We start from the raw sequence: 26,211 nt of genomic DNA, 5'->3' as shown, positions 1-26,211 counted from the left end.
GAGCACTGAGGCAATATGGGTGGAGCTAAGAAATAGGAAGGGTGCAGTAACATTGTTGGGACTTTACGACAGGCCTCCCAAAAGCGAGCGTGAAGTAGCGGTACAAATATGCAGACAGATTATAGAATAATGTATGAACAATAGGGTGGTTGTGATGGGAGATTTTAATTTCCCCAACATTGAATGGGATTCGTGTAGTGTTGGAGAGGTAGTTGGAGCAGAGTTTGTAAGGAGCATCCAGGGGAGTTTTTTAGAGCAGTATGTAAATAGTCCAACTCGGGAAGGGGCCATACTGGACTTGGTATTGAGGAATGATCCCGGCCAGGTGGTTGAAGTTTCGGCTGGTGATTACTTCGTGAATAGCGATCACAATTCCGTAAGTTTTAGAATACTCATGGACAAAAACGAGAGTGGTCCTAAAGGAAGAGTGCTAAATTGGGGAAAGGCCGGGTATAACAAAATTCGGCGGGAGCTAAGGAATGTGGATTGGGAGCAGCTGTTTAAGGGTAAATCCACATTTGAAATCTGGGAGTCTTTTAAGGAAAGGTTGATTAGAGTGCAGGACAGACCTGTCCCTGTGAAAATGAGGGATAGAAATGGCAAGATTAGGGAACCATGGATGACGGGTGGAATTGTGAGACTAGCTAAGATGAAAAAGGAAGCATACATAAGATCGAGGTGACTCAAAACTGATGAAGTTTTGGAGGAATATCGGGAAAGTAGGACAAATCTCAAACGCGCAATAAAGAGGGCTAAAAGGGGTCATGAAATATCTTTGGTGAACAGGGTTAAGGAAAATCCCAAAGCCTTTTATTCGTATATAAGGAGCAGGAGGTTGACTAGAGAAAGGACTCGCCCACTCAAAGGCAAAAGAGGGAATTTATGCGTGGAGTCAGAGGAAATGGGTGAGATTCTTAATGAGTACTTTGCATCGGTATTCACCAAGGAGAGGGACATGATGGATGTTGAGGCGAGGGATGGATGTTTAAAAACTCTAGGTCACGTCGTCAGAAGGAAGGGGGCAGTGTTGGGTATTCTAAAAGGCATTAAGGTGGACAAGTCCCCAGGACCGGATGGGATCTAGCCCAAGTTACTGAGGGAAGCGAGGGACGAAATAGCTGGGGCCTTAACAGATATATTTGCAGCATCCTTGAGCATGGGTGAGGTCCCGGAGGACTGGAGAATTGCTAATGTTGTCCCTTTGTCTAAGAAGGGTAGCAGGGATAATCCAGGGAATTATAGACCTGTGAGCTTGACGTCAGTGGTAGGCAAACAGTTGGAGAAGATACTGAGGGATAGGATCTATTCACATTTGGAAGAAAATAGACTTATCAGTGATAGGCAGCATGGTTTTGTGCAGGGAAGGTCATGTCTTACAAACCTAATAGAATTCTTGGAGGAAGTGACAAAGTTAATTGATGAGGGAAGGGCTGTAGATGTCATATATATGGACTTCAGTCTGGCGCTTCATAAAGTTTCCCATGGCAGGTTGATGGAAAAAGTGAAGTCGTATGGGGTTCAGGGTGTACTAGCTAGATGGATAAAGAACTGACTGGGCAACAGGAGACAGAGAGTAGTGGTGGAACGGAGTGTCTCAAAATGGAGAAAGGTGACTAGTGGTGTTCCACAGGGATCCGTGCTCGGACCACTGTTGTCTGTGATATAGATAAATGATCTGGACAAAGGTATAGGTGATCTGATTAGGAACTTTGCAGATGATACTAAGATTGGTGGAATTGCAGATAGCGAGGAGGACTGTCAGAGAATACAACAAAATATAGATAGATTGGAGAGTTGGGCAGAGAAATGGCAGATGGAGTTCAATCGAGGCAAATGCGAGGTGATGCATTTTAGAAGATCAAATTCAAGAGCGGACTATATGGTCAATGGAAGAGTCCTGGGGGAAATTGATGGACAGAGAGATCTGGGAGTTCAGGTCCATTGTACCCTGAAGGTGGCAACGCAGGTTGATAGAGTGGTCAAGAAGATATACAGCATGCTTGCCTTCATCGGACGGGGTATCGAGTAGAAGAGTCAGCAGCTCATGTTACAGTTGTAATTTGGTTAGGCCACATTTGGAATGTGCAGTTCTGGTCGCCACATTACCAGAAGGATGTGGATGCTTTAGAGGGTGCAGAGGAGGTTCACCAGGATGTTTCCTGGTATGGAGGGTGCTAGCTATGAAGAAAGGTTGAGTAGATTAGGATTGTTTTCGTTGGAAAGACGGAGGTTCAGAGGGGACCTGATTGAGGTGTACAAAATTATGAAAGGTATGGACAGGGTGGACAGCAACAAGCTTTTTCCAAGAGTGGGGGTGTCAATTACAAGGGGTCATGATTTGAAGGTGAGAGGGGAAAGCTTAAGGGAGGTGTGCATGGAAAGTTTTTTACGCAGAGGGTTTTGGGTGCCTGGAACGCTCCGCCAGCAGAGGTGGTAGAGGCGGGCACGATAGCATTATTTAAGATGCATCTAGACAGATATATGAACGGGCGGGGAACAGAGGGAAGTAGATTCTTGGAAAATAGGCGACAGGTTTAGATAAAGGATCTGGATCGGCGCAGGCTGGGAGGGCTGAAGGGCCTGTTCCTGTGCTGTAATTTTTCTTTGTTCTTTGTTCTTTAATTTTGTCTTGACCTTATTTGCAGGTGAATACTTAAATTGGTATGCTCTGTCTCTTATTATCACACTTTCATCAACCTGAAGGCACACGGCCCTCTCTGCAGATGATAGACTTCCCAAGGTGTATTTCACTCTTGGATAGATCCTCACCCAAATTACTCATTAATAATAATAATAATAATAATAATAATAATCGCTTACTGTCACAAGTAGGCTTCAATGAAGTTACTGTGAAAAGCCCCGCGTCGCCACACGCCGCCTGTTGGGGAGGCCGGTACGGTTATCCTATCACTTGCTAAATTTCCCATGACCCCCCCCCCCCCCCCCCCCCCCCCCCCCCCCCCACTATTTGCCATTGCAAGTGATGCTCTGGCTCTGACTGTGCCTGCATTGGATTAGCTCCCATCACATGCCTCAACCTGTCTGAAACCTTTGAGATAGGTGACCAGATCATTCACCTCCAATGCCACTTATCAATTTCTATATGAGATGGACTGGACTTACCTTGTTCCTCTCTTCCCAATTGAGAAACAGCAAGATTGTCCTTCAGATCAGTAAGAAGCCTTACAACGCCAGGTTAAAGTCCAACAGGTTTGTTTCAAACACGAGTTTTCGGAGCACCGCTCCTTCCTCAGGTGAATGAAGAGATATGTTCCAGAAACATATATATAGACAAAGTCAAAGATGCAAGACAATGCTTAGAATGCGAGCATTTGCAGGTAATCAAGTCTTTACAGATCCAGAGATAGGGGTAATCCCAGGTTAAAGCGGTGTGAATTGTCTCAAGCCAGGACAGTTGGTAGGATTTCGCAAGTCCAGGCCAGATGGTGGGGGGGGTGAATGTAATGCGACATGAATCCAAGATCCCAGTTGAGGCCGCACTCATGCGTGCGGAACTTGGCTATAAGTTTCTGCTCGGCAATTCTGCGTTGTCGCGTGTCCTGAAGGCTGCCTTGGAGAACGTTCTCCAAGGTGGCCGGGATGGGCCGGCGCCGTCTGCTGGAGTACCTCCGGGAGAATGAACATGTAGTCAGTGGGAGGGATGGGTCAGTCAATAAGGCAATACCAACTCACGTTTCACAGGTTCTCTGGTTGGAGACCGGTGGTTCCTCACCTCTGCATGTCTACCAGCCTCCACACAGGTGACCATCCTGTCCATGGCCACCCCAGTCAGCTCCCGGGCATGCTCCTCGAAGGAGATGAGGATTCCTAAGTCCGGCACTCCTCCGTCAGTCTGGGCCCTCTCCTGACGATTATTGGAGCTTTTCCAGAGGAAACACAGAGGGGGCATCATTAGCCACACCTGCTGTTCACAGTGGTGGGGGAGCGGTGTGAAGGGAAGGTTGTGGGTGGGGAGGGCGACTTGAAGGGGGAGGGGGCGGATATAGGGTTGGTGTTGCATCGGGAGTTGATAGGGTGGGTGATTCCTTGCGGGGGAGATGGGGGAAGTTGGTGTCTGCTCACCTGTGCAGTAAGAAAATAGAACATCGAACAGTGAAGCACAGGCCCTTCGACCCACAATGTTGTGCGGACCATTTATCCTAATCTAAGATCAACCTAACCTACACCCCTTTAATTTATTGCTGTCCATGTGTTTGTCCAAGAGTCGCTTAAATGTCCCTAATGACTCTGACTCCACCACCTCGCTGGCAGTGCATTCCACACACCCACCACTCTCTGTGTAAAGAACATACCTCTGACATCTCCCCTATACCTTCCTCCAATCACCTTAAAATTATGTCCCCCTCGTGACAGCCATTTCCGCCCTGGGAAAAAATCTTCGGCTATCTACTCTATCAATGCCTCTCATCACCTTGCACACCTCTATCAAGTCACCTCTCTTCCTTCTTCACTCCAGTGAGAAAAACCCTAGCTCTCTCAACCTTTCTGCTGCCTGATGCAGGTCGTTGACCTTTTTTCGGCACTGAAGGCCAGTCGTCCTGGTCACACACCCCGAGCTCACAGCTGCCGCCACCTCACCCCTGGCAGCACTGGCTGCCCTGTGGCTCACCGTCCGGGACCCTCGGGGAATCAGGACATCTCTCCATGGCATCGAGCAGCCTCACCAGATCGGCGTCTTCGAATTTTGGAGCTGGTCTCCTCGGCACCATTGTTGCGAGCTAGCTTGGGTTGGCTGAGCAAGTGCAGCTTAAGAACTGTTTGATCTTGTTAATGGGGGGCTGTAGAGCACGGTCCCGGCGGATCAGCTGGAGAAGGGTAATTTGCAGAGCGAATACTGTGTTAAGTGAACCAATTAACGTTGAATTGTGTTGCAACTCACTGGGCCGAGCGCCGGGAAGCTCGCAGCAATTTCCACTCCCTCCCACTCTAAGAAATGTTTCAGGAGAACCACACCCTTAGTCTCAAAATGGAAGAATTCCACCCTATATCATAAGAACATAAGAACATAAGAACTAGGAGCAGGAGTAGGCCATCTGGCCCCTCGAGCCTGCTCCGCCATTCAATTAGATCATGGCTGATCTTTTGTGGACTCAGCTCCACTTTCCGGCCCGAACACCATAACCCTTAATCCCTTTATTCTTCAAAAAACTATCTATCTTTACCTTAAAAACATGTAATGAAGGACCCTCAACTGCTTCACTGGGCAAGGAATTCCATAGATTCACAACCCTTTGGGTGAAGAAGTTCCTCCTAAACTCAGTCCTAAATCTACTTCCCCTTATTTTGAGGCTATGTCCCCTAGTTCTGCTGTCACCCGCCAGTGGAAACAACCTGCCCGCATCTATCCTATCTATTCCCTTCATAATTTTAAATGTTTCTATAAGATCCCCCCTCATCCTTCTAAATTCCAACGAGTACAGTCCCAGTCTACTCAGCCTCTCCTCATAATCCAACCCCTTCAGGTCTGGGATTAACCTAGTGAATCTCCTCTGCACACCCTCCAGCGCCAGTACGTCCTTTCTCAAGTAAGGAGACCAAAACTGAACACAATACTCCAGGTGTGGCCGCACTAACACCTTATACAATTGCAACATAACCTCCCTAGTCTTAAACTCCATCCCTCTAGCAATGAAGGACAAAATTCCATTTGCCTTCTTAATCACCTGTTGCACTTGTAAACCAACCTTCTGTGACTCATGCACTCGCACACCCAAGTCTCTCTGAACAGCGGCATGCTTTAATATTTTATCGTTTAAATAATAATCCAGTTTGCTGTTATTCCTACCAAAATGGATAACCTCACATTTGTCAACATTGTATTCCATCTGCCAGACCCTAGCCCATTCACTTAACCTATCCAAATCCCTCTGCAGACTTCCAGTATCCTCTGCACTTTTCGCTTTACCACTCCTCTTAGTGTCATCTGCAAACTTGGACACATTGCCCTTGGTCCCCAACTCCAAATCATCTATGTAAATTGTGAACAATTGTGGGCCCAACACGGATCCCTGAGGGACACCACTAGCTACTGATTGCCAACCAGAGAAACACCCGTTAATCCCAACTCTTTGCTTTCTATTAATTAACCAATCCTCTATCCATGCTACTACTTTACCCTGAATGCCATGCATCTTTATCTTATGCAGCAACCTTTTGTGTGGCACCTTGTCAAAGGCTTTCTGGAAATCCAGATATACCACATCCATCAGCTCCCCGTTATCTACTGCACTGGTAATGTCCTCAAAAAATTCCACTAAATTAGTTAGGCATGACCTGCCCTTTATGAACCCATGTTGCGTCTGCCCAATGGGACAATTTCTATCCAGATGCCTCGCAATTTCTTCCTTGATGATAGATTCCAGCATCTTCCCTACTACCGAAGTTAAGCTCACTGGCCTATAATTTCCTGCTTTCTGCCTACCTCCTTTTTTAAACAGTGGCGTCACGTTTGCTAATTTCCAATCCACCGGGACCACCCCAGAGTCTAGTGAATTTCGGTAAATTATCACTAGTGCATCTGCAATTTCCCTAGCCATCTCTTTTAGCACTCTGGGATGCATTCCATCAGGGCCAGGAGACTTGTCTACCTTTAGCCCCATTAGCTTGCCCATCACTCCCTCCTTAGTGATAACAATCCTCTCAAGGTCCTCACCTGTCATAGCCTCATTTCTATCAGTCGCTGGCATATTATTTGTGTCTTCCACTGTGAAGACCGACCCAAAAAACCTGTTCAGTTCCTCAGCCATTTCCTCACTTCCCATTATTAAAACTCCCTTCTCATCCTCTAAAGGACCAATATTTACCTTAGCCACTCTTTTTTGTCTTATATATTTGTAAAAACTTTTACTGTCTGTTTTTATATTCGGAGCAAGTTTACTCTCATACTCTATCTTACTCTTCTTTATAGCTTTTTTAGTAGCTTTCTGTTGCCCCCTAAAGATTTCCCAGTCCTCTAATCTCCCAGCAATCTTTGCCACTTTATATGCTTTTTCCTTCAATTTGATACTCTCCCTTATTTCCTTAGATATCTACGGTCGATTTTCCCTCTTTCTTCCGTCCTTCCTTTTTGTTGGTATAAACCTTTGCTGAGCACTGTGAAAAATCGCTTGGAAGGTTCTCCAATGTTCCTCAACTGTTCCACCATAAAGTCTTAGCTCCCAGTCTACCTTAGCTAGTTCTTCTCTCATCCCCTTGTAATCTCCTTTGTTTAAACACAAAACACTAGTATTTGATTTTACTTTCTCACCCTCCATCTGTATTTTAAATTCCACCATATTGTGATCGCTCCTTCCGAGAGGATCCCTAACTATGAGATCATGAATCAATCCTGTCTCATTACACAGGACAAGATCTAGGACCGCTTGTTCCCTCGTAGGTTCCATTACATACTGTTCTAGGAAACTATCGCGGATACATTCTATAAACTCCTCCTCAAGGTTGCCTTGACCGACCTGGTTAAACCAATCGACATGTAGATTAAAATCCCCCATGATAACTGCTGTACCATTTCTACATGCATCAGTTATTTCTTTGTTTATTGCCTGCCCCACCATATCGTTACTATTTGGTGGCCGATAGACTACTCCTATGACCTTTTCGCCTTACTATTCCTGATTTCCACCCAAATGGATTCAACCTTATCCTCCATAGCATCGATGTCATCCCTTACTATTGCCCGGATGTCATCCTTAAATAACAGAGCAACACCACCTCCCTTACCATCCACTCTGTCCTTCCGAATAGTTTGATACCCTCGGATATTTAACTCCCAGTCGTGACCATCCTTTAACCATGTTTCAGTAATAGCCACTAAATCATCGTCATTTACGATGATTTGTGCCATCAACTCATTTACTTTATTCCGAATACTACGAGCATTCAGGTAAAGTACACTTATGTTGGTTTTTTTACCTCTGTTTTGAATCTTAACATCTCCAGTTTTATTCCTTTTGTTATTACTGGGCCTATTCACTGTGCTCCCCTCAGTCGCTGTACCTTGTACTGTCGCCCTTATGGATTTCTGCCTATGTCATCTCTGCCTTGCATTTTTACCCTTACTTCCTTTTGTTTCTGTCCCTGTTTTACTACCTTCCAACTTCCTGCATCGGTTCCCATCCCCCTGCCACATTAGTTTAAACCCTCCCCAACAGCTCTAGAAAACACCCCCCCAGGACATCGGTTCCAGTCCTGCCCAAGTGCAGACCGTCCGGTTTGTACTGGTCCCACCTCCCCCAGAACCGGTCCCAATGCCCCAGGAATTTGAATCCCTCCCTCTTGCACCATCTCTCGAGCCACGCATTCATCCTACCTATCCTGACATTTCTACTCTGACTAGCTCGTGGCACTGGTAGCAATCCTGAGATTACTACCTTTGAGGTCCTACTTTTTAGTTTAACTCCTAACTCCCTGAATTCCGCTTATAGGACCTGATCCCGTTTTTTACCAATATCGTTGGTGCCTATGTGCACCACGACAGCTGGCTGTTCACCCTCCCCCCCCCCCAGAATGTCCTGCAGATGCTCCGAGACATCCTTGACCCTTGCACCAGGGAGGCAACATACCATCCTGGAGTCTTGATTGCGTCCACAGAACCGCCTGTCTATTCCCCTTACGATCGAGTCCCCTATCACTATAGCCCTGCCATTTTTCTTCCTGCTCTGCTGTGCAGCAGAGCCAGCCACGGTGCCATGAACCTGGCTGCTGCTGCCTTCCCCTGGTGAGCCATCTCCCTCAACAGTATCCAAAGCGGTATATCTGTTTTGCAGGGAGATGACCGCAGGGGACACCTGCACTGCCTTCCTACTCTTGCTCTTTCTTTTGGTCACCCATTTTCTATCTCCCTCAGTAAGCTTCACCTGCTGTGTGACCAACTCGCTAAACGTGCTATCCATGACCTCCTCAGCATCGCGGATGCTCCAAAGTGAGTCCATCCGCAGCTTCAAAGGTTCGATATACACTGTAGGAAACAGGTGAATGAGGCCCATGAGCACTACATGTTTCAGAAAAGACAGCGGTTAAGAGGAGAGTCAGTAGATTCCTTCAATAAAGCTCTAAAATGTTGCGAGCATAGTCCTGTAATTTTTCCTCAGGCTCCAATTCTGTGCTGCGTGATATAACAGTGGTTAGAACCGCTGCTTCACACTGCCAGGGTCCCGGGTTCGATTCCCGGCTTGGGTCACTGTCTATGCGGAGTCTGCATGTTCTCCCTGTGTCTGCGTGGGTTTCCTCCGGGTGCTCCGGTTTCCTCCCACAAGTCACAAAAGACATGCTGGTTAGGTAATCTGGACATTCTGAATTCTCCCTCCATGTACCCGGAATGTGGCGATGAGGGGCTTTTCACAGTAACTTCATTGCAGTGTTGATGTCAGCCTACTTGTGACAATAAAGATTATTTTTATTATTATTGAGTTGTGTTTGGAATACATGATAAATGTTTGCGTGGGAAAATGCAAATATGACCGGTTTTATCGATTGAAGATGCTATTAATATGTGTAAGGCCAGCGAACAGTCATTGAGCGAATATGCCGAATTCGTGGCAAAGGAAAAGAGTGCAAAATCGAGAAACGTGGCTGACGCCATTAATGCTGTGTCACAGCAAAGAAAACGATGTACAATGGCCGGTGACCATTTTGAAAGTGACATCACAAGCGTGATGATGTACACACGCTGTGGACACGCCCATAGTAAAAATTGTTGTCCGGTGAAAGGCAAACAATGTTCCAATTGTGGCAAACTAAACCACTTTGCAGCACAGTATCGTTTATCAGCAACTGTTTTAGTTACCAAATTTAAAAAGTCCTCTCGTGATTTCTGACAGATCCAAAGTGTGCAGAGTGCAGAGAAAAAATCCAACATCATAGCGAATATGGAGGATTTCTCATCATATTCACTTTCGGATACCTTCATGATAGAAGCTGTCACTAGGATTAATTTACTGGATCATAAGACATAAGACATAAGAGCAGAATTAGGCCACTCGGCCCATTGAGACTGATCAAGATGAAAGACTAGCACAAGAGCTTGCGAAGGTAATTAAGGAGTGGACTGCCTCATTAAAAATAAATGGAGAACTTATACCCTTTAAACTTGACACAGGAGCGCATGCAAATATTATCACCTACTGATCTTTAAAGCAAGCTATTGGCAAACCACTACTAAAGCAATCCACTTGTAGGCTGAAAGATTACAATGGTAATAAGATAGTCACAAGAGGATCCTGCTGACTTGTTGTTAAGAATGGGCATATCGAGATACCCATCGACTTTGAAGTGGTAGAGGGTGAGAGATCATCATTATTGGAATGGATGATTGTGAAAGATTGCAGCTAGTTGAAAGGATTCACTCAACCAGTACTTCAGCTGACCAAGATGAAGAGTCAAGGGAAGACTTAGGTGTTGTCGATGACCTCTCCAAAGCTACCAATGATGCTGACCCATCAGAATCCAAAGCTACCACTGATGCTGACAAATCAGAATCCAGGGCAACCACTGATGCTGAAACACCAGAACCCGAGATAGTCCAAATAGTGGAATCTCAAGCTCGTTTAATTACCGAGATACTACCAGTGTCTGACCGCAAACTACAGACCATAAAACCCAAAACTGAAAAGGATGTGATGCTTCAGAAGGTGAAACAATACCTAAAAGAAGGCTGTTCTGCTTTTCAAGATGTAAGAGATGATATTTCTACAGTATATAGTTTCCTGCTAAAGAGAGAGAGGATAGTGATTCCTGCCAGTTTACATTTATGGATTCTGCAGCAGATTCATGAGGGTCATCAAGGCATCGAAAAGTGTCACAGGAGAGTCAGACAATCGGTGTATTGGCCGGGAATAAACAGCGCTATCATGCAATATGTCCAAGCATGCACAACATGTCAGATGCATCAGCCTGTACAGAGAAAAGAAACCATGCAACGGTTGGAAATCGGGACCAGTCCATGGAACAAAGTGGGCATGGATTTATTTTATTTCCAGGGTCATGACTACTTGATAGTCATAGACCATTACTTCAACTTTCCAGAGATGATGATGCTGAAAGATTTGACTGCCAGATCGGTGATAAAGGCAACAAAATCAATTTTTGCATGCCATGGGTTACCTCTTAAGATTGTCTCTGACAATGGTCGATGTTTCTTGAGTTGGGAGTGGACACAGTTTGCAGAGCAATATAATTTCAAACATGTTACTTCGCCCATGTTATCCTCAGTCTAATGGAAAAGCAGAGAAAGAAGGAGGGATAATAAACAAGTTATTTCGCAAAGCAAGTGACAATAGTCAAGACATATCGTTGCCATTGTTAGCATATGGAGCAACCCCATTGTCAACTGGTCTACCACTTGCTCAATTGTTCATGGGTAGATGACTGAGGACCACATTATCAGAGATCAATAGTCCTGAAATGGATAATAAAGAGATATGTGAATGTATCACGGTAACAAAAAAGAAGTAACAAGAAGTCTACAATAGACATACCAAACCTCTGTCTGAACTTCGAGAAGGTGACTTCGTGAGAATTCAGAATCCAGAAGGAGGCTGGCACAATGTTGCAAAAGTTCTGAAACAAGTAGCACCAAAGTCATACTTAGTAAAAACAGAACCGGGATCGTTGTTCAGGAGAAGCAGACAAGTGTTGCTGCATGTCAAGCATAAAGTTCAACCTCAGCTTTTGGATGTTGTTCCACGTGATCACATATTCAAGGACATTGCATTTCCAGATCCTCACTTAGCGCAGAGACAGCAAGAAAATGTGGCAGAGCAATCCAACATCTAGAACATTCCATTGAGATTATCGACAAGAAGACCGCCAGAGAGACTTAATTTGTGATGACTGTAATTGTGATGACTTCGAGCAGCACGGTAGCATAGTGATTAGCACAATTGCTTCACAGCTCCAGGGTCCCAGGTTCGATTCCCGGCTTGGGTCACTGTCTGTGCGGAGTCTGCACGTTCTCCCCGTGTGTGAATGGATTTACTCCGGGTGCTCCGGTTTCCTCCCAAAGTCCAAAGATGTGCAGGCTCGGTAGATTGGCCATGCTAATTTGCCCTAATTATGAGTTAGCTCGTGAAAGTCAGAAGAACAGATAGTGCAAGTAAGGTTAGATCATAGTTTAAACCAGTAGTGAGATTAGCAGTAGATGAGTGTAGTTAGATGTTATTGATCAATTGTGTATTCTTAAGGAGTACGTGTCCAATCCAAGTTACTAGTGCAAATAAAATCATAGCTGTATTTAAGTTAAAGCTATTTTGTGATCTTTGGAACTACGCCAACCATCCTGAAATAAGCAATGCAAAGAACACGACAGATTTGTCACTGATAACGCATTTGAATGTCAAGAGGAGATAGCTAGGTTCTTTTTTGTTGGAGATGATCATTGCTTGGCACTTGTGTGGTACAAACATACCATTTATCAGCCAAAGCCTGAATCTTGTCCATGTCTTGGTGCGTACAGGCACACACTGTTCAGTCTCTGAGGAATTGCAAAGGTGCTGTAGCAATCATCAGCAAACTCCAGCAAACAAGTTATTGTTGTGTAAGTGCCGCTTGATAACACTATAAATGTATTACTTTGCCAGTGGTAGAGAGTAGACTTATACCAAGGTAACTGATCGATTCGACTCTTCCTGCTATTTATGTACAGACCATATCAGGGCAAGTTTCCACGTTGTTGGGTGTGTAGCTATACCAGAAGATTTGGCTAAGGGCATAGCAGATTCTGGAGCACAAGCCTTGGAGAGGGAGTGTATTGATGCCTCACAGCGCCAGGGACTCGGATTCAATTCCCGCCTTGGGTGACTGTGTGGAGTTTGTACTTTCTCCCTGTGTCTGCGTGTGTTTCCTCCCGGTGCTCCGGTTTCCTCTCACAGTCCAAAGATGTGCATAAAAACATTGCCCTTTAGGGGAGGCACTCTGCCATCCTCAACGGTCTGGCCGACATGTGACTTTGATGCGACTGCCCCTTCTTAACTGCGACCTGAAATGACCTAGTTAGCCACTCAATTGTATAAAACTTCTCTAATTGAAGAAAGAGCGTCCAGAAACACGTCCACTCTCAGCGATGATGGACCCAAGCATGTTAGGTGGAATGACCATGCTAAATTTTCCCTTAATGTCCAAAAGTTTAGGTGGGGCTAAGGGAATAAGGCAGGGGATTGGGCCGAGGTAGGGTGCTCCTTTGGAAGGAAAGTGCAGACTCGATGGGCCGAATGGACTCTTTCTGCACTTCGGGTTTCTATATAGCCTTCATTACTACACAAGGGATTTTGTAAAGCTCCATCGCTGTATCCAATGCCTTTATATATTTTCATGAATTGTCTAAAAACTGGCATCTATGATAGTGGATAGCTCAGGAAGAGGCTGGTTTAGCACAATGGGCAAAATCGCTAAATCACTGGCTTATAATGCAGAACGAGGCCAGCAGCACGGGTTTAATTCCTGTATCGGCCTCCCCGAACAGGCGCGGGAATGTGGCGACTAGGGGCTTTTCACAATAACTTCATTGAAGCCTACTTGTGACAATAAACAATTATTATTATTATTAGAATATAGAACATAGAACAGTACAGCACAGAACAGGCCCTTCGGCCCTCGATGTTGTGCCGAGCCATGATCATCCTACTCAAACCCACGTATCCACCCTACACCCGTAACCCAACAACCCCCCTCCCTTAACCTTACTTTTTAGGACACTACGGGCAATTTAGCATGGCCAATCCACCTAACCCGCACATCTTTGGACTGTGGGAGGAAACCGGAGCACCCGGAGGAAACCCACGCACACACTGGGAGGACGTGCAGACTCCGCACAGACAGTGACCCAGCCGGGAATCGAACCTGGGGCCCTGGAGCTGTGAAGCATTTATGCTAACCACCATGCTACCGTGCTGCCCCTATTATTGATTAAGTTCTCTTTTGAGTGAAAGTGCCTGCAAATGATTCAGCTTTGTCTTTTGAACAGATGTGCTTGGGTCCATCATCGTTGAGGGTGGGGATGTTTCTGGACCCTCTTTCTTCATTTAGAGCAGTTTGATACAATTCCGCGGCTAGACCATTAAGGATGGCAGAGTGCCTCCCCTAAACGGCAGTAACGGACCAGATTTACTAGTTTTACTATTAATTAAACTATCATTGCATTCCACCTCTATTAATTGGTAGAATTTTATTTTCTCCAACTACCTTGGAGCAATCTGAACTCATGTCCCGAAATAATTATGAAAGCCCTCTGGATTACAATTTCAGTGACATTACAATTGTTACCATATCTCCCTCCCTTCCCTTATCCATGGAGTATCAATTCATTAACTTTTGTTACCTCTAAATCGAAGATTTGCTTCATGAATATAGCATAGTCTGAATTAAACTCTTTCTTCCGAGGATCCAAAATGTCATAATTACTCTTTCTGAGATTCAAATAGATATTCTGGTATCTTATTGCTAGGATTTCAATGCCTTCAATTGTTGAATTCTTCAATACAGAAAAGGTCCTTGTTGCTTCAACCATTTCTGTGATCTGTAAATATAATTAAATATTGATTACATTAATTTTGAACAATTTTAGAAAATGTTTGCATTCATTCTGTGAAGTTGAATTAATAATGTGCATTTATTAATATCATGCATTAACAGGTAGTAAATTTGTAAAATATACAAACGTAATGCTGAGTGATAAAAATTATATTTGACACTCCATCCTGGATCTTGCAGGCATTGTATCCATCAGGGCTCTCAAGAATGTTTGCTTCACCAAGTTGTTAGTTTTTGTGCAATGCGTATCTGACAATTATATGGACCAATTCTTCCAACTTTAAGCTGGATCAAAAACCAAAAGCAGAGGGCATAAGTTTCCCGAATATCAGCAAAGGTTGACCAGTTGGGAAAAGTGGCATTGAAGCCACTGTCACGAACGGCAGCTTTCTCCACCCTATCGTCCTGGACTTAGTAAAGAAAATGACAAGGAGTAAGTCCCACAACTTAGTTTTTTGAAGATCGGGGCACCATATTTAAAGGCTGGTCCACTGTACAAAAGTTAACCAAGAACCAGATAACATTAACCCTCCACGCATCTCCCACCACATAATGCTCGGCAATGCCGCGTGGCACTGACCGAGCAATGCTAGGGAACAGTGCCGGGCAGTGACAGGGTTCAGTCTTCAGATACAATCCGTCCCTCCCGCCAAGCAATACACTCACCTGAGCTTCTCTCTGCTCACCAGGTGCATATCTTGGAAGATCAATCATGATTCACATCACACTGATGTGAACGGATTTTCTTGTGGGGGGATGATTCAGGCAGAAAGGTCTGATAATGAGATATTAATGTATGGAAATTATGTTCCAAATGTTCAACGTTAGTCACTAGTCGGGGGGGGGGGGGGGGAGAACAATCTCATCATGCTTTTACATCATTGTGAAATGTGATTTGGACATCTTGTGAGATTTTCTCCTTCTCGGTTCAAACCTACTCGAAAGCAGCAGCGGAAAATCCCAGCCATAGTTACTGGTCTATTATCATAATTCATTTTCCAATTATTTATATCTGATTAATAGGAATAGGTAGGTGTAACTGAGAAGAAAAATGAGTTAGATTCGGTCTGTCAGATTGCTATCTATTGATTACCATGTAAGCCTGAGTACTAGATTTAAGTGCAACTCAATGATTTTTAGATAGATTTCAAGTTCTGTTCGTTGTAATAAGCTAAAAAGGTCAAAATACCACTTTGTGTTAACACTGAGTGTTATGATACAGCAGCAGGCAATTGCCGCATAAAACAAATCCCAAAGATAAATTTGGCAAATGTGTAACAACTCTTTTTATTTGTATTCTGATCACGAGAAAATAAGTTTACTGAATTAAGACACAAATTCCAGAAACACTTTTGGAATTTTTAAACATTAAGCTAAAACATTTATTAACAACAGGAAAGAAAACTGAAACACACAAGATTACATTAACACAGTTAAAATTAGTCTTACAAAACAATTCCCCCAAAAAGACTCCCTATTTGGTCAGACGCACAAGAAATCATCCTGAGGCAACAATCCCTTTGAATGTTTTGTGATAAATATTTCAGCAATATCACCTCAAACTACTGTCACTTTTTTGAAACATACCACACAATCTCTCACTCCTCACTTCCACTCTGCTGTGGTACTTCAAAACTTCAGACACCAAACTGCTTTTAGCAGCCCCAGATCTTTCTGGCTTAACTGGGTGTCTGATTTAAAAATGCATCTCTGAGAGCCTCGAGTTGTTGCTACCAAGTCTTTCTTACATAGCCAACCCCCAGGAGGCCTCGCATGGCCACACCCAAATAATACCTCTCAGCATATCTCCTTAAGTACATTGATTTCTATTTCGTCTTTGCTTCCATTATCCTTAACCACTTTTTAAAACTTAACTTTCCCAAAATAGAAAGATCTTTAATATTCTCCCTATTATCCCTAGTTAAGACTTCTTACTGTGCCCACCCCAGTCCAATGCTGGCATTTCCACATCATGTCAAGGGCCAGAGTTCTGGTGTAAAGCTCAGACAAAGGGTGGTGAATGTAACTCCGTAATTTACACTGTATTGTATATACCTGAGACCATGCATTTGTAAGTGCAGTTGCGTTGCCCGACAACTAGGGGGAGTAGCGCTGGGAATGCTTAGGAGTTTGTGCAGGGCTCCACCCTTGGCTCCGCCCATGACTCCTCCCCCTGGACTGCTGTATAAATACCAATGCTCAGAGCCAGTCATTCAGTTCATCGAGAGTTCAACGCGGAACAGGCTGGCTCTGTTGTAAGTAGATTAAAACCACCGTTGATATCTTAAAGCACGTGTCTAGTGAATTGATGGTTCCATCAATTTAATCAACTTAAGAAACAGTCAGGATCAATCTTGGAATCAGCCCTCAAGCCTGAGCGACTGGAACACGACCCGCAGGATGCAGAGGCAAAATAATTTTTTCCTCATTGGCTGCGGTGTTTTAAAGCCGACCTGGCAGAATTAAGCACAGCCTTAACAACGGAGGAGCAGAAAATGAGCGTACTGCACGCGAGGGTGAGCCACAGAATCTCTCCTCAACTAAACTGTGCCGGTTCGTATACTGAAGCCCTAGAGCTACTCGACAAAATGTATGTGAGGCCTGTTAATGAAGTCTATGCAGGACACCTGTTCACTACTCGCCACCAGCGGCCTACGGAATTGCTCGCAGAATTCCTGACAGAGCTTAAAACTTTATCTAGTGGCTGTAATTACCAGGCGGTTACCACGGCAGAACATAGAGAACTTGCTGTACGCGATGCCTTTGTTGCGGGCCTTAGGTCAAATTACGTGCGCGAGCAACTGCTAGAAAAGGGGGCCCTAAATCTTGAAGCGACTGTTGAACTTGCTACCACTATAGGGCCCATGACGTGACCCCGTCATGGGCCCTCGACCAGCGACTCGCCCAGGCCTGCGCCGTGCGGCCGCCCAGCCACAATGCTGCCCCAGCCTGCCACTTTTGCGGCCAGAATCAGCACTCGCGGCAGCACTGCCCGGCCCGCAACGCGACCTGCAGCAGCTGCGGGTGAAAAGGACACTATGCCAGAGTGTGTCTGGCGAAGAAAGCCCCAGCCTCTAACCCTTCCACGGCTCAAAGCACTCGTTCCCTGAATTCACAGGCCCGCAGGCCCCGAAATGCTGCAGTCTGTATGCCGACTCCGCCCCCACCCGACATGTGCGACTCATGGGGGCGGCCATCTTGGCAATCCTCCTCCAAGCGGCCGGCCATGTGCGACTCATGGGGGCGGCCATCTTGGGATCTATCCCCTTCAAACTCTGAAACTCACCTCGACGACTACAAACTCAGAGGGAAGTCATCACGGGGCCACTCCAGCACAGCTGATCGAGCCGCCGACGACCCGCAACTCAGCGCAGTCACTCTGGACCAATCGCGCCCGAAGCATCTGCGAAACTCGATGACAGAGGTCCAAATCAACGGGTACAGCACGCCATACCTTTTCGACTCCGGGAGTACTGAGAGCTTCATACACCCAGATCTGGTAAGACGCTGTTCGGTCCCCGTTTTCCCCGTGCGGCAAACTATCTCTCTCGCTTCAGGCTCCCACTCTGTCCAGATCCAGGCCGCCGCGACACTCACAATCCGAGGCACTAGCTATGCAAAATTTCAACTCTACGCCTTGCCCGAACTCTGCGCGCCACTCTTATTAGGCCTAGATTTTCAATGTAACCTTAAGAGCCCCACCCTCAGCTTAGGCGAGTCCCTGCCCCCACTCACTATCTGCAGCCTCGCCACGCTGCAAATCTCCCCCCCTCCCCTCTTTGCCAATCTCACACAGGACTGTCGACCTGTAGCCACTCGCAGCAGGAGGTACAGCCTGCAGGATAGGGTGTTCATCAGATCATAAATAGATTTACGCTCCTTGACGCGTATCCCCTCCCCAGGATTGCAGACATGGTAAACCAGATCACCCAGTATCGGCTCTTTTCCACAGTGGATCTGAAGTCTGCATACCACCAGCTCCCAATCCGCCCGGAGGACCGCCACTACACAGCATTCGAGGCCGATTGCCGCCTCTTCCATTTCCTCCGGGTCCCCTTCGGCGTCACTAACGGGGTTTCGGTGTTCCAATGAGCAATGGACCGAATGGTGGACCAGTACGGGCTGCGGGCCACGTTTCCGTACTTGCACAATGTCACCATCTGCGGCTATGACCAGCAGGACCACGACACCAACCTCTACCGTTTTCTCCAGACGGCTCAGAAATTAAACCTCACTTATAACAAGGAGAAATGCGTTTTCCGCACAACCAGACTAGCCATCCTCGGCTATGTCATGGAAAACGGAGTCCTGGGCCCAGACCCGGACCGTATGCGCCCCCTCTTAGAACTCCCCCTCCCCCATTGTCCCAAGGCCCTCAAACGGTGCTTGGAATTCTTTTCCTACTACGCCCAGTGGGTCCCTCAATAGGCGGACAAAGCCCGCCCACTCTTTAAGGCCACTCTATTTCCCGTCAGCTGAGGCGCGCCAGGCCTTCAACTGCATCAAAGAGGACATTGCCAAGGCGGCCATGCAGGCGATGGATGAATCCACTCCATTTCAGGTTGAGAGCGACGCCTCAGAGGTAGCTCTAGCAGCCACCTTAAATCAGGCAGGAAGGCCAGTTGCATTTTTCTCCCGTACCCTCTCCGCTTCGGAACTCCGACACTCGAAAAAGAAGCACAAGCCATTGTGGAGGCTATTCGTCACTGGAGGCACTACCTCGCAGGTAGGAGGTTCACCCTCATCACCGACTAACGATCGGTTGCCTTTATGTTTGACAACTCGCAAAGGGGCAAAATTAAAAACGATAAAATCCTGCGGTGGAGGATCGAACTCTCCACCTATAGCTACGATATTAAGTATCAACCGTGGAAGCTTAACGAGCCCCCAGATGCCCTAAGCCGTGGGGCATGCGCCAGCGCGCAGATCGACCACCTGAAAGTCATCCACAACGACCTCTGCCACCCGGGGGTCACCCGGCTCGCCCACTACATCAAAGCCCAAAATCTGCCTTTCTCCACTGAGGAGGTAAAAGCCGTCACCAGAGACTGCCCGATCTGTGCGGAGTGCAACCCGCACTTCTATAGACCAGACAGGGCCCACCTGGTCAAGACATCTAGGCCCTTTGAATGCCTCGCGATCAATTTCAAAGGGCCACTCCCCTCAACTAACAGGAACGTTTACTTCTTAAACGTCATAGATGAGTTCTCCCGCTTCCCATTTGCTATTCCGTGCCCCGATATGACCTCCCACACAGTCATTAGGGCCATGGATAGTATCTTCACCCTGTTTGGTTTCCCCAGCTACGTGCACAGCGACCGGGGTTCGTCCTTCATGAGCGCCAAGCTGCGTCAGTACCTGCTCGACAAGGGCATCGCCTCGAGCAGGACTACCAGCTACAACCCCAGGGGGAACGGGCAGGTGGAGAGGGAGAATGCGACTGTCTGGAAGACCGTCCTACTGACCCTCCAGTCCAGGAATCTCCATGTCTCCCATTGGCAGGAAGTCCTCCCAGACGCACTCCACGCTATTAGGTCCCTCTTATGCACAGCGACCAATCAGACCCCTCACGAGAGGCTCTTCATTTTTTCCAGGGTCACTACCATGGGGGTCTCACTCCCGGCATGGCTGAAGACACCGGGCCCTGTACTCCTGAGGAAGCACGTCAGGGCGCACAAAACCGACCCCCTTGTTGAGAAGGTGCGCCTGCTTCACTGCAACCCCGAGTACGCCTTCGTCGAGTTCCCCGACGGCCGTCAGAATACCGTATCCCTCCGGGACCTTGCACCCACCGGGTCCAGCACCCCTCTATCACTACAGATGCACCCCTCACCCTACATTCCATCCTGCTGCCTCCTCGCGCTCCCGAGCCCACTGAGCCCACTAGCTCGCTCCACCTGTTCCGCTCGCCCGCACCGGCTAACCCCCAGCGCCCTCAGTCCCCAGTCAAACCAGACGGGTATGGAGCTCGGACGAGATCATCCCTGGAGTCCGCCATCATACACCAACCCACAACACCCGTCCAGCCACCGCAAGAGGCTGCAACCCCGGTGCTCCGCAGATCGTAGCGGACAGTCCGACCATTGGACAGACTCAATTTATGAACCACCACCCCCGCCGGACTTGATTTTTTTGTAGGGGGTGAATGTGGTGAATGTAACTCCGTGATTCACACTATTGTATGTACATGAGACCATGCATTTGTAAGCACAGTTGCGTTGCCCGACCACTAGGGGGAGTAGCGCTGGGAATGCTTAGGAGTTTGTACAGGGCTCCACCCTTGGCTCCGCCAACGACTCCTCCCCCGGTACTGCTGTATAAATACCAATGCTCAGAGCCAGTCGTTCAGTTCATCGAGAGTTCAACGCGGAACAGGCTGGCTCTGTTGTAAGTAGATTAAAACCACTGTTCATATCTTAAAGCATGTGTCTAGTGGATTGATGGTTCCATCACAAAGGAAGTAAAAACCTGGGCGGGATTCTCTGCCCACATGTTTTCCGGCGCAACGTGCACCTGCTGATAGTGGAATTCTTCATTTCCGCAGCCGGCAAATGATGTTTCCCATTCTGGTCAGCCCACGCCATCGGGAAACATGCAGATGTGGATGCGCTGTCGGAGAAACGGAGGACCCCGCTGATGGAGAATCCTACAGTCTGTATTTACTCAGGCAGGCTGTAATGATCTCACAGGGAGGATAAAGCTCCATCTGGTCGTTGAACGGCAGAAGTGCACTGATCTGAACATCCTGTATGCAGCGCCATCTGGTGGTTGGCAATGAGAACTGCGCTGATCTGAACACCCTGTAGCTAGCACCATCTGGTGGTCGAAGGATGGGATTCCACCAAACTGAACCTCTTGATTAAATCTATTTCCAAGGGGTCGTAACCACAGCAGTGAAAACTTATCTCAAACCTACCCTTTAATGCCTGTTTTTTATTCTTCCCCAACCCTTACCTCATGTATGTCTTGTGTGTATCTGGTAGAAGGTGGGACAGGGTCTTGGGATTAGTTAGTCTGGCAGATCACTATCCTCTTATTTCTTTACAAATATTCCTCTTTTCCTTCTTTTTAGTAAGCAACATTTTATTAATGTTTTACTTATAAATCTAGTATCTGTAACTCATTGGGGCAGTCAAGGCTGGAGGATCTTTGTAAAACACAAATTATGTTGGGACTTCAACTTTGGCGGCAATCTGTCTTCAGTTTAATTAAATTGGTTTTACATACACACACAAGACTACACACATTGTCACACAGACCTGATTCACAGAATAACATAATAAACCCCCAAAGTATTAAATATAACACCATCTCTCATCAAGAAGGCCCTTTGTGTTCTGCACTTTATAAACTCTGACATGTATTAATCAATGGCTTTTCATGAATAGAAAACTTACACATGAAACATAATTGATCAAATAGTGTACTTCAATTAAGTTGTAATTGCCTCAATGACTACCATCCAGCGGCCCTGACATATATCGTTTATTTTTTTATAAATTTAGATTACCCAATTATTTTTTCCAATTAAGGGGCAATTTAGCTTGGCCAATCCACCTACTCTGCACATTTTTGGGTTGTGGGGGCGAAACCCACGCAGACACGGGGAGAATGTGCAAACTCCACACGGACAGTGACCCAGAGCCGGGATCGAACCAGGGACCTCAGCGCTGTGAGGCGGTTGTGCTAACCACTAGGCCACCGTGCTGCCCTTGACATCAATCGTAATGAAGTACTTCGAGAGGTTGGTCATGAAGTGCATCAACTCCATACTCCCAGAACGCTTAGATCCACTGCAATTCGCATACCACTGCAACCGGTCCACAGCAGATGCCATCTCCCTGGCCCTACATTCATCCCGAAGGCATCTCGACAACACGGACTACTACATCAGACTTCTATTTATTGACAAAAACTCCGTCTTCAACACCATAATCCCAGCCAAGCTCATATCAAAGCTCCAAAACCTAGGGCGCGATTCTCCGCTGCCCACGATGGGTCGGAGAATAGTGGGAGGGCCTTCCCGACATTTTTCCCGACCTCCCGCTATTCTCCCCCCCCCCACGGCCGCCCCATGACACGAATCGTTGCTCGCCGTTTTTTTACGGCGAACAGCGATTCTCCCATAGCCGATGGGCCGAGTTCCCAGGCCTTTACGGCCGTTTTAACGACCGCAAACATACCTGCTCTCACCATTCGTGAAAACGACCGCAAATTGCCGTTCCCGACAACCATGGCACCGATTGGCACGGCCGCACCACGGCCGTGCCAAGGGTGGCATGGGCCCGCGATCGGTGCTCACCGGTCCAAAACCCGCGCACTCTTTGTTCCTCTGCTGTCCCGCAGGATCAGTCCGCGGGGCGGCTGAGGGGCATGACGGCCCGCGCATGCGCGGGTTTGACGCATATGCGTGATGACGTCATCTGCGCATGCGCGGGTTGGAGCCGTCCAATCCGCGCATGCGCGGCTGACGTCATCGTGCGCGTCAGCCGCCGTGACCCTTGGCGCGCGGGCTTAGCGACGGTCGCTAAGCCTGCGATGCCGTTCTTCACGGGGCCGCGCTGCTAGTCCCGACCGGGGGGGGGAGAATCGGGTCCCGGGAGGGGGCGCGGAGGCTGCCGTGAAACACGGCCAGTTTCACGGCAGCCTTTACGACTCTCTGCATTTGCGGAGAATCGCGCCCCTAGGACTTGGCTCCTCACTCTGCAACTGGATCCTTGACTTTCTGACCCACAGACCACAGAATAAACAACAACACCTCTTCCACAATAGTCCTCAATAGCGGGGCCCCACAAGGCTGCTAACCTAGCCCCCTACTATACTCCCTGTACACACACGACTGCATGGTAAAATCTGGTTCCAACTCCATCTACAAGTTTGCTAATGATAATAGTTGGCTGGATCCCGAATAACAATGAGTCAGAATACAGGAGCGAGATAGAGAACCTAGTGGAGTGGTGCAGCGACAACAATCTATCCCTCAATGCCAGCAAAACTAAAGAGCTGTTCATTGACTTTGGGAAGCAAAGTACTGTTCACACCCCTGTCAGCATCAACGGGGCCGAGGTGGAGATGGTTAGCAGCTTCAAATTCCTAAGGGTACACATCACAAAAATCCGTCCTGGTCCACCTATGCCGATGCTGACACCAAGAAAGTACAACAGTGTCTATACTTCCTCAGGAAACTAAGGAAGTTTGGCATGTCTACATGCTCTTACCAACTTTTACAGATGCACCATAAAAGTTTCTTTCTGGCTGCATCACAGCCTTGTATGGCAACTGCTCGACCCAAGGCCGCAAGAAACTTCAGAGAATCGTGAACACAGCCCAGTCCATCACACAAACCTGCCTCCCATCCATTGACTCTATCTACATCTCCCGCTGGGGAAAGCGAGCAGTATAATCAAAGACACCTCCCACCTGGCTTACTCACTCTTCCAACTTCTTCCATCGGGCAGGAGATACAAAAGTCTGAGAACACGAACAGATTTTAAAACAGTTTCTTCCCTGCTGTTACCAGACTCTTAAATGATCCTCGTATCATAGAATTTACAGTGCAGAAGGAGGCCATTTGGCCCATCGAGTCTGCACCGACTCTGAGAAAGAGCACCCTACTTGAGCCCGAGCTTCCATCCTATACCTGTAACATAGTAACCCCACCTACCCTTTTTTGGATACTAAGGGCAATTTAGCATAACCAATCCATCTAACCTGCACATCTTTGGATGTAGGAGGAAACCGGAGCACACAGAGGAAACCCACGCAGACATGGGGAGAACGTGCAGACTCCGCACAGACCGTGACCCAAGCCGGGAATCAAATCTGGGATCCTGGAGCTGTGAAGCATCTGTGCTAACCACTGGGCTACCATGCTGCCCTGATTAATACTACACTCCTGTATGCTTCACCGGATGTCGGTGTTTATGTATTTACATTGTGGACCTTGTGTTGCCCTGTTATGTATTTTCTTTTTATTTCATTTTCTTTTCATGGACTAAATCTGTTTGAGCTGTTCACGGAAAAATACTTTTCACTGTACCTCGGTATACGTGGCAATAAACAAATCCAATCCAAAACTGCAAGCATGAGTCAAAGGTGTATTCCCACACCTGGCCGAGATACATTGTCCCATTCAGACTTAAACTTGTTCATGGGAATAAACAGGATAACTCTGTTCAGCTGGGGTGATTCACTCAAGATCCGGTGTACTCCAGGACACTCTGATCTGACCAGCCATTGGCCCATTACAGAGTCTATTGGCCTTTTTTACCCATAAATTGGAAGTTAATTGCACATTCATAACATGGCCCTGTTCTATTGTGTAAACGCGAATGGGAAATCAGAAGCCCAGATAACGATGATGAGTTCAAGTTTGGACACCCCAGGACAGAACCAGTGTTTGAGGGGCTGGGTGGAGCTCAGGGATAGAAAAAGAATTCTGTTCAAACAGGTGGGGACAGAAGGATTTGGAAGGCGACCGGAAAAGGTCATGAAAAGCTGCCACGGAGACAGGCATTCAGAAATGGGTCAAAAGGATGTGCACGAACAACAGAAGAATGTTCTGTGAATGCAAGTATCGTTTTGCTTTTCTGTATAAGTGAAGCATGGAGCTGTATGTTTATTTTATGTGCTGTTTAATTGGAAATTGTTAGCATTAAGAGATACATGTAAACTGTTATTGTTGGGTTTATAGTTTAAAAGTATAAATATTGTTTTTCTTTTATTTTAATAAAGTTTTGTTTGTAAAAATAACCAAGCCCTATTTCTCATGCAATCTGTCCTGGAACGCATTGATCTTTCGCAGTCTTAAAAATGTAAAAAAATGTTGCGGTATCTTAGCCACTTTTGGGACTTAGTCTGGCATCCGTAACACTATCACTTTTCCAGATGCGAATGTAATTCATCTAACGCTAATTCCAATATCTGGAATACGAGTTGCTACTACTTGTGGTTGTGGTTACAAAATAGTTTGTACTGAGCAGATGGAGAGAAAAACTAGATTATAATTGCAATGCATTTTCCCCAAAGATTAATTTTACCTTTGCCAATCTTTTACAGAAGACTTCAAATTTACCAAATATGTACATTTCTGACACATCAAATGGAATATCTCGCACTGTTTCAGTTGTGTGTCTCTTTGTGTTATGAAAACATTTGCGATATTCTGCCAACAATTTTTTACATTCCTGAAAAACAAGAAAATCGGTTGCATTACAGTTAATCAGATTATTGCCCATTTCTATCAACTACTGAAATTTTAAAAATTAGACATCAAATAAAAATTACATAATTTACCTAGTAGAGTTTTTTTCTCATTCTTCAAAGGGAAGCATTATATCTGGAAACGAAATTCAGCAATTTCATGCTTCTGATATTTTGCTTTACGTGGACACTGGCATTGTGGCTGCACGATGAGCATCCCTCGTCATTATGGTCATTTTAATACTAATATCTGATAAAGGACAATTATACTTTAAATGTACGGCTTGAGAGTTATCTGTTGCATGTTTCTGACCTGCTAAATGATAGCTATGAGGAATACTTGAACAGAACATTCTGAAAATCTGTCTTTAGAGTTGGGTCTGCGAAACAGATCTGTGGAACTCAAGCTATCATTAGATTTTTGTGAATCAGTTTAGTTCTCTCAATCAAAAATGCCAGTGTATA

At 46.4% G+C, this 26,211-nt stretch overlaps 1 protein-coding gene across 5 annotated transcripts in view; it reads right to left on the bottom strand.

The window, feature by feature from the left end:
• The window catches only part of LOC119966976 (dynein heavy chain 8, axonemal-like), a 1,648,910-nt gene that overhangs the window by 1,305,311 nt on the left and 317,388 nt on the right, over window positions 1-26,211 (bottom strand). For 4 of the 5 annotated variants that reach the window (XM_038798944.1, XM_038798946.1, XM_038798945.1 and 1 more), the window contains 2 exons: window positions 25,584-25,730; window positions 14,333-14,530 (listed from right to left, as the gene is read on the bottom strand). In XM_038798944.1, the coding sequence (XP_038654872.1) occupies window positions 14,333-14,530; window positions 25,584-25,730 (345 nt within the window). The remainder of the gene's footprint in view (window positions 1-14,332; window positions 14,531-25,583; window positions 25,731-26,211) is intronic. The other variant, XM_038798947.1, reaches the window with a different exon arrangement.

Source organism: Scyliorhinus canicula, chromosome 6 (assembly GCF_902713615.1).
Source record: "Scyliorhinus canicula chromosome 6, sScyCan1.1, whole genome shotgun sequence".
In the NCBI taxonomy this organism is placed as follows: domain Eukaryota; kingdom Metazoa; phylum Chordata; class Chondrichthyes; order Carcharhiniformes; family Scyliorhinidae; genus Scyliorhinus; species Scyliorhinus canicula.
Note: the sequence above shows the minus strand (reverse complement) of the source record. Positions and strands in the feature narration are given on the sequence as shown.